The sequence below is a fragment of the Magnolia sinica genome, chromosome 8, assembly GCF_029962835.1.
Source record: "Magnolia sinica isolate HGM2019 chromosome 8, MsV1, whole genome shotgun sequence".
Lineage (NCBI taxonomy): Eukaryota > Viridiplantae > Streptophyta > Magnoliopsida > Magnoliales > Magnoliaceae > Magnolia > Magnolia sinica.
This window is the reverse complement of record NC_080580.1, coordinates 45,429,950-45,444,064: the sequence shown is the minus strand read 5'-3', so window position 1 is coordinate 45,444,064 and position 14,115 is coordinate 45,429,950. Positions and strand designations below refer to the sequence as shown.

Below are 14,115 nucleotides of genomic sequence, written 5' to 3'. Positions count from 1 at the left end.
CAAAATCCATGATTTTAGTTCTTATTTAAATTGTTACATTTTATTCTGAATATGTGCTCGAGGAAGAATTTGGGCTGACGATAGTGTTCCAACTGTCCTAGCATGCAACATCAAAGGCCTGTTATTGACCGATGCCTATGTTCAAAGGATCGGATTTTCATCACCAGACCATGGAAGGTTATCATTGGTATTACAGTTATCCATACCAAGTTTTGAACAATTTAAAGAAGCAATCATACAATCACCCAGTCGAAGTCCTTCACCCTCAAGTGTTGAATCTTCACAAATGGGGTCATGGATGGGTGATCCAGATCAATCTGATCATCCACATCCTGTATGGGTCATTCCCTAAGGGTCTCTCCATTGCACAAATCACAATCCTTCAAACGGTGGTCTGCAAATAGACTTTTTTTTTTTTTAACACACACACACACCACCACACACTCATGCTGTAGTGGGATTTCACCACCTATGGGTACTTGAACCCTTGACCAGGTGTTGAAACTCCTTAGCGTCTACCACTGGACCAGGTCTGCAAATATTCATTAGGAAGTAATACAACGAAGGTCCACATTAAACAGAAAAGGCGAGAAAGATTGGAGGCTACGATCCCCCCAATCTCATGAATCTTTTGGAACCTTTCTTCCTTGGGACCATCAGTTCAATGGTGCATATTACCCAGCCACAGGCCCAACGTGTACAAAACTCACACCCAAGGTTACTGTGTCTATCCTTGGCTCAAGGGTCATATAGTTCATCTTAAAAGAATAGTTGTCTTGTTAAATTGTGTTTGGAAAAGAGGAGGTTTTGATAACTTCCCCATTTAATTGACTTCTTCATAACAAATATGCAAACATCAGTAGTGACTCGTGCACGTGCACATGGAGTGTGGTGTTGTTGACGTGATGTTGAATTTATGTTGCACAAAGAAACCTTTTTGCCTTCTGTTGGTATTATGCTAATGTCATCTTTAAGTTTGTTTATATTTGATCAGACATGTTGCAACATAAGTGTTCTATCACGTTATATTATTGTCTGCATCCCTCAATCTTTACAATTGAAAGTTCAAATTGTTATGGATCATTTTCTATTATGGTTAATGTGCCCCTGAAATTTTCTTGTGCTTTTCAAAAATATTAGGTTCCTGAGGAATCACAGTTAGTTTTTAGGGCTCCCACAGCATCTTTGGAGTGTTGCCGTTTTATCAACAATGAAGAGTTCTTAACTGGATCAGACGATGGCAGTATTGAGCTTTGGAGCGTGATGCGTAAGAAGCCTACATGCATTGTAAAAAATGCACACGCCGCATCAGCCCCTCAGAATCAGTCAGATGCAAAAGATAATGGAAGCATCTCTAACGGAGATGAGTTAGGTAACAATCGATACTCATTTTTGGGCATGAACTTAATTTTTTGACTTGAAACTGTGGCCTAGATTTATTGGATTTATCTAGTTATCTTCCCTTCCAGCAATTCTGTTACTGAGATATATTGTGATGCATTTGAAGTTGAAACCATTGCTGCTGAGTTTTTCTTGGATGTGTACGTGGACGTATCAATAATTTGATCACTTGATACGTTTTTTCGCTGTTCTATGAAATGTTTTCTAATCTGTGTTCTAATGAGATGCTTTCAATATTGTTTTGCAGAAAATGGTCACGAAATCTCTGAAAGCCATTGTTCATCAGCGAAGTCATGGGTTAGTTCAGTTACTGTGTGTAGAGGTACTGATCTTGCTGCTTCTGGAGCTGGTAATGGTGTGGTTCGGTTATGGGCTGTTGAAAATGATGCCAACAATATTCGGTGGTTGTATGATCTCCCACTGGTATGTCACGCTCAACCATTGGAAATAGTACTTCTCTGATCAATGTTTTGTTTAATATGAACCAATTATAATGGGCCGTAGAAGTAAAATGCTAGACATGAAACTTCTCTGTTAAAGTTGCCTGGCCAAAATTCCATACCTTTGTCCTGAAATTAGCACTGGAGGCATTGATATTGCCTTTCTTACACCTCCAAATACATTTCCTTTGTGTGTGTCTGTTCTGTGTCTGTGGGTGGCTGTGTAGCTCTCCATGGTAATAGTGGTGGTAGACGTGCGCTCACATCATAATATTGGTGGTAGAGGTGCACTCACATGGTAATAGTGGTGATGTGAATCCATGGGTGCTGCAATGCAGGTGGGCAAAACCACTTGGAATATTTGGGTGGGCACATCTGACCAATAAAACCCTTTCAGAATGTGTGGGGCTCACCATGTTGTGTTATGCCATCCGATCCATTCATGGGATGCACCCACTAGCATGAAGGGTCACCAATGAATTAGGCCATTCCAAAACTTACGTGGACTGATTTTTGGGTTCTACAATAAAAAATGGGGCTAACATGATGGACGGAGTAGCTGTGATGCACACATCACATGTTCTCTGCAATAGCCCAATACCACCACTTGTCATGGTAGCGATACCATGCGAGTGTACCTTATATATATTCCAAGTAATTGGTGTCAGCTACAGGAATCTTGTGCAACCATTCCACTCGATCAAAGGATCATATCCTCAGTTAAAACTCTAGGTCATCAAGTCATTTTCGTACTACCTCCACTCATGTCCTTTTGGGCTTTTCTCGTCCTTTTGAAGCTTTTAACTTGAATCTACTCACTTCAAACTGGTGCAGTTCTTAGTCTGTTGCACATGGCCTAACCATCTAAGTCTACTTTCTCTCATCTTCTTACGTATTGGTGCCACTCCTAAGTTCCTTTGAATGCATTCATTTTTAGTTTTCAAAATAAAGGCAAAAGAAATCTAGTGGTGTTGTTCCTTTCTTGTTAGCTGTGAGGTTTTGCTTTTTTTTTTTTTTTGGGCTTTGTATTCTTTTCTCATTGTGGCGAGTTTCTCAATAAAATTTGTTACCTTAAAAAAATAATCTCAAAGCTGCATCATTTTATCGAATGACATGGTTGATAGCGGATAATTGGCCAACGCATCAAAAGCTCTATAGCTGTTGGGGGAGCACAAATTTATCTCTATATTTTGGCTCTCCTAGGCAAACCCAGGTGAGTCCTCCTCGTGGGCAACCCTCGCATCTCACGAGTCCTCGAATTGCACAGTCCCACAATGGGTCCCACCTCGTGGGCTACCCTACCCCTAGTGTGAAGATTTGGTGCATCATTGGAGTCGCACCAAGATGCCCTCACATCATCCACCCACCCCGGTAAGGAGACTTGATTCCTAGGCTGTCGCGTTGATACCACTTTGGTAGTGGACAATCGACCAACACACCAAAAACTTCAGAGCTGTTGGGGGAGTACCAATTTATTCCTATATTTTGGCTCTCCTATGCAAACCCCGACGAGTCCTCATCATGGGCAACCCCCGCATTACACGGGTCCCCGAATCGCGCCATCCCACAATGGGTCCCACCTCGTGGCCATCCTGCATCTCATAGGCCCCACCTTGTGGGCCACCCCACCCTCAGTGAGGAGATACGATGCATCCTTAAGAGTCACACCAAGATGCTCCTGCATCATCCACCCACACCAAGACTCGCTTGGGTTCGCCTGGGAGGGCTTACATATAGGGATAATCGATGCTTTCGCTGTGATACCACTTTGATAGGGGATAACTGGCCAACACACCAAAAGCTCCAAAGCTGTTGGGGGAGCACCGATTTATCCCCATTTTCAGGCTCTCCCAGGTAAACCTAGGCGAGACCTCCCCGTGGGCAACCCCTGCATCTCATGGGTCCCCGAATCGCATGGTCCCACAATGGGTCCCACCTCATGGGCCACCCCACCCCCAGTGTGGAGGACTCCCAACCAGGTTTCGAATCTAAGTTCCAAATATAAATAATGGCCCATTGAGGCCTATCATCAAGAATTAGAAGTTATGCAGGCTGGTGGATTTGATTAGTTTGGATGCTGGGGAGACAAATCCAGTGGTTTGATGCACTTTCGGAAGGAAAAATTATTATCTTAGATATTCATACAAGCAATGACAGGGACTAATTAGGGGATTGAGGGATCCTGTATGATGATGATGATGAGTGTAAATTTATTCCTCTTTCATTATCGTACAAAGTCTAAGGAGAGAGGAATGGATGGTGGACTCTCAAAATGAAAAGAGTATTAGATAGGATTTGATATTGTGTGAAAAAGAGAAAACATGTAAAGGTGGAGAAAGGGAGAGGTCTCTTCTCCTCCCTCTCAATTCTTTACTCCTATCCAGTGTTCAAAATATCGATATCGCATCCTTGGGATACAAATACGTATTGGTTATTGCACGGGATATATCGTTTGTATCGGGTAATTTATCGTACTTTTTGGGAAAAATTGGGAAAATAGTTGAATTTTTCAATGAAACTTTAAAGATTGTTAAAAAAGACCTCAATGCACACTTTTAAATCATAATTTCTTAAAAAAAGAAGTGCACATAATAGGTTTCCTTTGTGTAGGGTCCTAAGCTATTCGCTGTCTGGCTGAACTAATGTAACTATATTCAAATTAAATGCATAACATTTAGAGTGTATGTGATGATCATTTCATCAAATACTCCTAAATACTCTAAAATTAGTCTTAATTCATAGTCGGTTGAAGGGAAATTTTCAAAAATAAATAATATTAATTAAAATTTTATTAATTTTTAATTACAAAATGATTTTTATTTTCTGAAGATTGATAAGGACTTAATAAATTAGTAGATCAGTCCTCATACATGCTTGATTTCATGTTTGGAGTTTAGCATTGCAAACAATTTAGGAGAAATTTGGAAAATTTCAAAATTTTCCCAAATCGGACTATCTACACTCAATGTTTCAAATATTGATACTATCGGCCGATATTATCGTTATCGGCCACCGTCAACACGAAACCCTTCAGAGAGATACCAAAAATTTCCAGAATTCTTTGTATCGTGCGATATAGTGCATGATATCATGCTCGCATGATATTTTGCGATATCACCGATATTAACATCTTTCTTGTGTTTTATTGGGGGATTTTATCATTTTTCAATGTGTAATTAGCCGAAAAAATCGAAAAAAAAAAAGAAAAAGGAGAAAAACTTTCAATCCACATAAGAGGGGATTTCGGTACCCGTAGAAGCGGATTGCGTGATCCGAAGTAGAATTCGGTGGGCCATGATCAACAGCGGTGCGCCGTGAGAAAAAATATCGAATTCCCCATTTTTTATTCGAATAAATGATATATTGAAATTCCACAGACGATTTCGACAACAAAATCTCCAAAAATTCTGGAGATTTGGAGTTTGGGTGAGAGATTTTAGGGTTCCGAAACCCTCGTTGTTTAAAAAATGGCTTTGGAAGCCCTTATGAAGCAATTGGCTATTATCCCCACCACATCTAGTTACAGACAGACGGTCTTGTCGGGGGCTGTGGGGCCCACCTTAATGTATATGTTTTATCCAATCTGTCCATCCATTCTGGAAGATCATTTTAGGACATGATTCAAAAAATGAGACATATCAAGGTCTAAAGTGGACCACACCACAAGAAGTAGTGGAGATTGAATGCTTACGGTTGAAAACTTCCTAGGGACCACTGTGATGTTTATTTGCCATCAAACCTGTTCATAAGGTCAAATAGACCTAGATAAAGGTAAAAACTAAATATCAGTTTGATCCAAAACTTTTGCCGCTACAATTTTTTTTCAATGGTATGCGTTCAATCTCGACTGCTTCCTGTGGTGTGGTCCACTTAAGTCTTTAATCTGCCTCGTTTTTGAGATCACGCCCTAAAATGACCTGTGAAAATGGATAAATGGCATGGCTAAAACATTTACAATATGGTGGGCCCCATAGATCCCCTGGCAAGTCTGTCCGTCTCTTGTGCTACCCCCAATTATGAGAGCGGATTAGGTGTTACTCAGATAAAACGGGCTATTACCCTTACGGTGGGGTCCAAGTCCACCTTGATGATGTAGTTTATATCCAGATCGTGCATCCATTTTTTCAGTCCATTTTAGGATGGGGTCCCAAAAATTAAGTGGATCTAGATCTCAGGACCACACCACATGAAACTGTGGTGATTGAGTGTCTCACCATTATAAATTCCAAATAGCCCATCGTAGGGTTTTCCTAATTTTTATTTGCAATCCAACCTGTTGATAATGTCAAGAAGATCGGTATGAAGGGAAAATACAAAGATCATCTTGATCCTAAACTTTTGCGGCTTAAAAAAAGTTTTTAAGGTCATTCATCTCTGTTGCTAGTGGTATGGTCCACTTGAAATTTGGATCTTCTTAAGGTTTGGGATCACGCCTTAAAATGAGATGGAAAAACATATGAACGGCATGGATATACAAACAATACATAGAGGTGGGACCCACACGGTTAGAGTAACATCCACTAAGTGTTACCCGGGTAAGAGCTAATCCGTACTATGATGTCATGTGTTTTATCTGCACCGTTTATATATTTTGGATGATTAATCTAGGCATGAGACAAAAATTGAGATAGATCCACATTTCAGGTGGACCACACTAAAAAAAACAGTGGTGATTTAACGTCTAATATTAAAAACTTCTTTGGCCTACAATAACGTTTATTTGCCATCCAACCACTTATTAGGGCCCATTGATTTATCACATAAGATCCTGGATGAAGAGAAAACTAATATTAGCTTGATTGAAACTTTTGTGCTACCAATTTTTTTTTTAATGGTGGCCATTGAACGACCAATGTTTCGTGTGGTGTGATCCGGCTCATATTTGAATCTGCCTCATTTTTTAGCCTATGCTCTAAAATGATTTGCCAAAATGAATTGACGGTTTAGATGCACCATATTACATCGAGGTGGCCCCACGGTCAGGGTCCCACCCAATGCGTTGGTTGGTCACTATTAGAGGAAGCGGATTGCGTAGTAGGCGTGGATTTAGGGAAGCCGACTAAACTCTTTGGGGCCTACCTTGATGTATGTATTGCATATCCAAGCCGTCCATTTGTTTGGGCTACTTATTTTATGCCATGATCCTGAAAATGAAGCAGATATAAGTTTCAAGTCGACCATACTATAAGAAACAGTGGTCAATGATCTCTCACCATTAAAAACTTCCTAGGGTCCACTATAATGGATATTGACCATCCAACCTGTTGATAAGTTCATATAGAAGTGGATGAAAGGGAAAAAAACAAATATCAGTTTGATCTAAAAAATTTGTGGCCCACAAAAGGTTTTTAATAGTCAATAACCACTATTTTGTGTGGAGTGGCCCACATCCACCTAAAATTTGTATCTACGTCTTTATTTTATTATTATTATTATTATTATTTTGCTTTTGAATAAATTAATTATGTTTTCACATGTCTTGATATATTTTTAAATGTTATGCATTCCCTATACAAACTAAACCTATTATATGCACTTATTTTTTGAGATGTTATGATTTAAAATTGTATATTAACATATTTATTAACAATCCTTAAAGTTTCATTGAAAAATTCAACCATTTTCTCAATGTTTCCTCATGTTTTCCAAAAAGTGCGATAAATTATGCGATACAAACAATATATCCCGTGTGATAACCGATATGTATCTGTATCCCAAGGGTGCAATACCGATATTTCGAACACTGCCTACACTCAAATTTCGAAATTAGTGATGATCATTTAATCAAATACTCCTAAATACTTCGAAATTAGTCTCAATTGACAGCTGACTAAAGGAAAATTTCGAAAAAAAAACATGGAGAACATGAAGAACCAATGGATATTGAAATCAAAGCTCTAACTCCATGATTTTTCATACAAAACATGAAGAACTAATGGATTTATAACCATTTGACACTTATTGAACATAATTTCAACAAAAAAAGGGATCTGGAATTGAAAATGCTCACCAGATCAAACATATGGGATATATCGGCACTATATATGCGTTTTGTATCGCACAGATGGGATACAAGACATATCGTGCAATATATTAGCCGATATCGTCGATATTTAAAACATCGCTCCACAGACCGCTATTTATATAATAGAACTTGATAACAATATGCAAGTCTCAAAATAAATGCCTATGGAATCTAGAAGGTAAACCATTATCTTCATGATGTGGTGTACCACATGACTACTGCATGCGTCTACTCTCGCACTCAAATATCTTGCAATGCATTGCTACTGCATGCGTCTCCTCTCATACTCAAATATCTTGCAATGTGTGTTACTGTATGCGTCTACTCTCACACTCAAAATCTCTTGCAATGCGTGTATGCTTAAGACTGTACTCTTAACTGTTTCAAACCCAAGCTTTATGTGTGCGCGCGCATGCAAAAACATTAATATAATTTACCAGTGACATAAATTAAGTTACAAATTCCTTGATGTGATATCTGACACGTGGTCTGTTCAATTGTTAAATAGCAACTCTAGATATCTAGGGTGTCAAATGTTAGCTTGAGTACTCAAATTGGCTGTTGCAATGTGCTTTGATGATAGCCTTTCATGTAGGTTGTATTGCAACTAAAATACTTGAAATGCATGTCCATGTCCTTGGCTGCATTATTCAAGTGTGTTGTTCTCTTTCCACGTGGTTATAGATGCTGTTAAAAGAACCACATTCATGACTCATGGAGGCAAACAGGCGTGTTCTGCTACCCGACAGCTGCTTTTCTGGAATCCTAAATCTGGCCAATCCCTGATAGACCAAACCATAAGGAACAATTGGGATGGCTATGCCCACCAATAGTTGCATGTGGAACCCATTCTGGTGTTGACATGCTATCCAAAATATTATCTGCTATCTTCACCAGGATTTTTTTTTTTGAGAGGCAACAACAATTTATGAAAAGCTGCAAAAGGAAAGAATTCACCCCGCCAAAAAGAAAACCACTTGAGATGGCCTTGACATGAGCTAACATATATGACACTAACTTTTTAGCTTTACAAATGACCTCTTCAACACCTGCACACTCATTCCCAATACAACAACCATTTCTAGCTCTCCATAAAACCTGAAAAACAATCATCAATACCAATCTCCAAATGGCCTTCCTGGATTCGCCAACTCCTCCGCCATGCCACGCCCAAAGCAACTTATCCATAGATTTCAGCATCACCCAATCAACCTACTGCAAGCCGAGGAAATGATCCCACACTCAAGCATATATTATGGAAAGCTAAAGATCTCCTCTGAAGATTGTCCACTATAAGAATTCTCTTTTGGCCAATGAGCCAAACAAAGACTGCCACGCGAGGGGGGACTCCATGTAACAAATATTGAAACGGCTGTTACAGACGTTGCTGTTAGGGAGACTTTGAAATCGGCTCAAAGGACTTAATCGAGAACTCTCTAGAGCGAGAACTTTCTAGAATGATTCCTCGACCAATAAATTGAGTCTTCTTCATGGATTGCAGTCCTGGCATTCTTGAGAAGATCCAAAATGTTGGCAACCTCATCGATCTCGCCCTCCAACAAGTTTCTACGACAAGGAGGGGCCCTTACCACCTCTCCCTCAACAATGTAGAAACAATCGACCACACAAGCATAGCAGTCAGGAGCAAGCCGAGCGATCCTTGGAAAGAGAACTTGAAGCCAATGTTCAAAATATCAGTATCTTGCAATGTATCGCACCCGTGGGATATAGATACATATTAGTTATTGCACGGGATATATCGACACACTTTTTGGGAAACATGGGGAAACATTGGGAAAATAGTTGAATTTTTCAATGAAACTTTAGGGATTGTTAAAAAAGACATTAATACACACTTTTAAATCATAAAATCTTAAAACAATATGCACATAATAGATTTCCTTTGTATAGGGTCTTAAGCTATGCATTGTCTATTTGAACTAAGGCAACTATCTTCAAATATAATGCCTAACATTTATAAATGTATGAAGACGTATGAAATCAGAAAGTAATAATCAGAGTGATGTGCATCCAAAGGTGTACCCACATGATTAACTTCAAAATTTCAAATGGCTCAAATAGATAAATAATAACATACACAACATACATGAGCCTTCATGTGCATATATTAATGTCCTTTCTGGCCTGTAAATTCACCTGGTTCACTAATCAGGTGGGCCCCACACTTGAAATCAATGGATAGATAGTGGTCTTATACGGTGTGAAAGTGCAACCCACCTAATATATGGTTCACTTGAATTTATATCCTTCTCATTTTTGAGCTCATGGTCTAAAATGATTTGGAAAAATAGATGGACGACATGGATAAAATAAACACATCATGGTGGCCCTCATAATGCACTGACAACGTCAATAGGCAATTTGCGGAACACGGATTTAGGCCATCATCTTGTGCTGGGATGCTAGGTGGGGCCCACCGTGATGTTTGTGAGAAATCCACCCCATTCATCCATTTTGAGAGCTCATTTTAGGACATGCAACAAAAAGGAAATGGATTCGAAACTCACGTGGGCCACACAAGAGGAAACAATGGGGATTCAGTGACCACCGTTGAAACATTCGTATGGCCACAAAAGTTTCGTATCAGGCTAATTTTTTTGTGCTTTCACTTCATCCCAATGGGAATGACCTTATAAACGTGTTAGATGGCATATAAACATCAAGGTGGAGCTCGGGAAGGTTTCAATGATAAGAAACTCTTTCCCCAGTTTTCCCTCTCGTGCGGCCCACATGACTTTTGGATTTACCTCATTTTTGGTCCAATGTCCTAAAATGAGCTCTCAAAACAGATGAATGAGGTGGATTTCTCACAAACATCATGGTAGGCCCCAGCTAGCATCCCTGCATAGGAACTTCCTGTGGAAGGCTTTCGCAAAAAATCTGTCCCCCAATCCGCATCCAACCTGGTGGGGGTAGTACCCAATCCGCGCGCAATGGAACGAGGATTTAGCTGGGATCTTGACTGTGGCCCGACCATGATGTATGTGTTGTATCCACACCGTTCATCCAGGTCTTTATGACCTTACCAACAGGTTGTATGGAAAATCAACATTCCGGTGCACCCCATGAAGTTTTAATGGTGGGGATTCAATTACTACTATTTCCTATGTTATGGTCCACCTAAGATTTGGATATGCTTCATTTCTAGGATCATACCCTAAAATGAGCTTGCGAAATGATGGATGGTGTGGATGTAAGGCACATACATCACTGTGGGCCCCACAAGGAACCACTGAGGATCAACCCAATCCGCCCACGGAACTAGTGATTTAGGCAACCACCCAAACCGCACAGATGGAGCAACGATGTGGGTGTGACCTCGCCCCACCATGATGTATGTGTTGTATCCACACTGTCCATCCATTCAGAGAGACCATTTTAGGGCATAAGCCAAGAACGAGGCCGTTCCAAAGCTCAAGTAGACCCCACCATAGAAAACAGTGGGGACAATGATGGCCATCGTTGAAACTTGAAACCATTTATGGGGGGCCCACCATGATGCTTATATGAGATCTAACCTGTTCATAAGTTCAAACAAATATGGACGAAGGGAAAGTGATGGGGACATCCCGCGCACGCCGTCCACACGTGCACGCACACCACCCCCTACGCTCGTACGCCAAAAGGAGGGCCCCACCATCGATCTGGATCGATGACGACGTCCAGGGAGGACCTCCTAGCTAGAAGACGAAGTTTTGATTCAAAAGAGTGAGCCCGTTAGTCAAGAAAAGCCCATCATGAGATCTCATGATCGTGGCCCACTAGTCAGATTGATTTCATATTTTAGGTTTTGCTTATTGTTATTATTTAGAACATCATGAACGCTTTAGATTTCTTTGTTTGGTTTTTATTTTAGTTTACTTCATTGCCAAGTAATAGGTTGTGCACATGGCGCGAGTTTTGGGTATAGCATTTTCCTATAAATAGGCACTCCTTGTAGTTCTCTTGATTAATTGAAGATTAATAAAAATTCTATGTTTTCCTACTCTCTGAGTTGTGAAGGCTAATTAGGTGCGAAGCCCTCCCTTCATCGAAGGGTTAACTACCGTGGTGCGAAGCCACATCTATCCCGATTCGCCCCCCATCCATTGCCATCTCTACTACCCATCTTCTACCATCCTTTCTTCTTATCTCACCCCATCAACTACACTTCGAATCAATCATCTCTTGCAGCAATTCTCCTCCCCACATCAGAATTTCAGAGTCTGGCCCTATAGGAGGGCTGAAACTTCGGCAAAACACCATGCACAAACCGTACATCGGATCGAGCTGAGATTTGGGGGTTTTGGAGTCAATCCCTGGCCGGCCAGGGCCAAGGTGGCCTTTTTTTGAATAGTGGGCCCTACACGCGTGCAGCCAGGATCACACGCACGTGCGTTTGGGCCATTGTTGTTGTCCGCGCATGCGGTACTTCTCTGGTTCGTCTCTCTTCTCTCTTTCACTCCGCTTTCGCCCAAAATCCCTAAACCTAACCCTAAATTACTCAAATCTCCAATTTTATGCCCCTTTTCTTACCCTAGGGTTCCTGGATTTGAAATTGGTGAATCTCTTGGATTAGGGACTGATTACTATGCATGTGTGGATGATTATTTCTTATCTTTGAGTATCGTTTGGTTCATAATTTTTATAGATCCAGCCCTATCATGTGTAGGCCTGGACCCGCATAGATTCCCCTTAATTGAATGTTTGGACTTTCATGTTGGATATGGAATTTGTGTAATTGTTTCTGAACTAACGTGATCTTAAGCTTGAAATCTTGCATATCATATTTAATTTTCCATGTCCTGCATCAAATTTGGTATCAGAGCCTAGGGTTATTGTAGGGGAATTCATTACACGTTTAGGGTTTGGTTGTTTATGTCCATTACGCATCAATTCTCATCATATATGGCTGTTTAGAAGTCCATAAACCCTGACATAAGCTGCTGAAATTTTCTGTTATCCCCTTATTTGAATTATTTTAGAACTTAGTTTTCTATTTCTAGGTTTAGAAACTTTCCTTTTCTGTTTTTTAAGGAACTAATTTTTTAGAAACTTTCTTAATCTGTTTTTAGAAACTAATTTCCTTTCCTTTTTCTTTTTTAGAAACTAGTTTACTTTCCTTTTTTCTTTTTTAGAAACTTTCCTTTTTCTTTTTCTTTAGAAACTAGGTTGTTTTTTTAGAAACTTTCTAATTTGTTTGTTTGGTTTTTTTTTTTTTAAGCTTTAACTTTCCTAATTTGTTTTTAGAAACTTTCCTTTTTCGTTTTTAGAAACTAGGTTGCTTTTCTTTAGAAACTTTCCTAATTTGTTTTTTTTTAGAAACTTTCCTTTTTCATTTTTAGAAACTAGGTTGCTTTTTTTTTTTTTAGAAACTTTCCTAACTTGTTTAAAAAAACTTTCCTTTTTTTCGTTTAAAAAAAAACTAGGTTGTTTCTTATTAAAAAAAAAAAATCTTATATTTTGACAACTATATTGCTGAAGTTTGGTTGGCACCTTATACTAAACATGGAACAATTGCAAGAGTCACTAAACAAGCTGTCCCAAAAGTTAGAGTTTATGATTAAGCGCTTGGAAATGGACCAATACTTTGAACAACTTGATGTATGCATTACTCGATTAAAGACCATCGCCAAGACAAACCCCACCATTGGGGTAGATGTCCAATCTCAGGCAGGTGGCCTGAAGGATAGACAAATGAATGGAGTTGGTAAAGGAATCAATTATGGGTGTGCACCTACCTCATGAGAGACATCAAGACCACTATTTTGAGGGGTACAACATGTGCGGCCTTGTGGCTGGAGAGAGTGCACCAGAGGCTAGTGTAGATTTACCGACTGAGGTCATTCCAGTAATGGATGAGTTACGTGATGTCTTTCCTGATGATCTACCGGATGAGTCTCCCCCTAGGAGGGATATAGAGCACACCAAAGCATGGGACACCGTAATACATACCGCCGAGTTTACGTTGAATAGTTCTGTCGATAGGTCCATAGGTCTAAGTCCTCGTGAAGTCGTTACTGGTTATAAACCTAGGAAACCTATTGATCTTGTCCCTATGTCACTGTCCCATAGGCCGTCAGAGTCTGCAGAGTCTTTTGTGCATCACATTCATTCATGGCATCAAGAAGTCAGGCAGAAGATCATGACTAATAATGAACATTGCACATTTTCTGCAGACCAGCATAAACGTTTCAAATGATTCAATATTAGGGACTTTGTGATGGTCCGCAGCAGCCCCGAGCGGTA

General features: G+C 39.9%; 1 protein-coding gene across 1 annotated transcript in view; it reads left to right on the top strand.

Annotated features, from left to right (window-relative positions):
- Positions 1–14,115, top strand: part of LOC131253286 (U3 snoRNP-associated protein-like EMB2271) — a 73,989-nt gene that overhangs the window by 29,205 nt on the left and 30,669 nt on the right. Inside the window, exons 4-5 of the mRNA XM_058254235.1 lie at positions 1,141–1,372; positions 1,649–1,824. Of these exons, the coding sequence (XP_058110218.1) occupies positions 1,141–1,372; positions 1,649–1,824 (408 nt within the window). The remainder of the gene's footprint in view (positions 1–1,140; positions 1,373–1,648; positions 1,825–14,115) is intronic.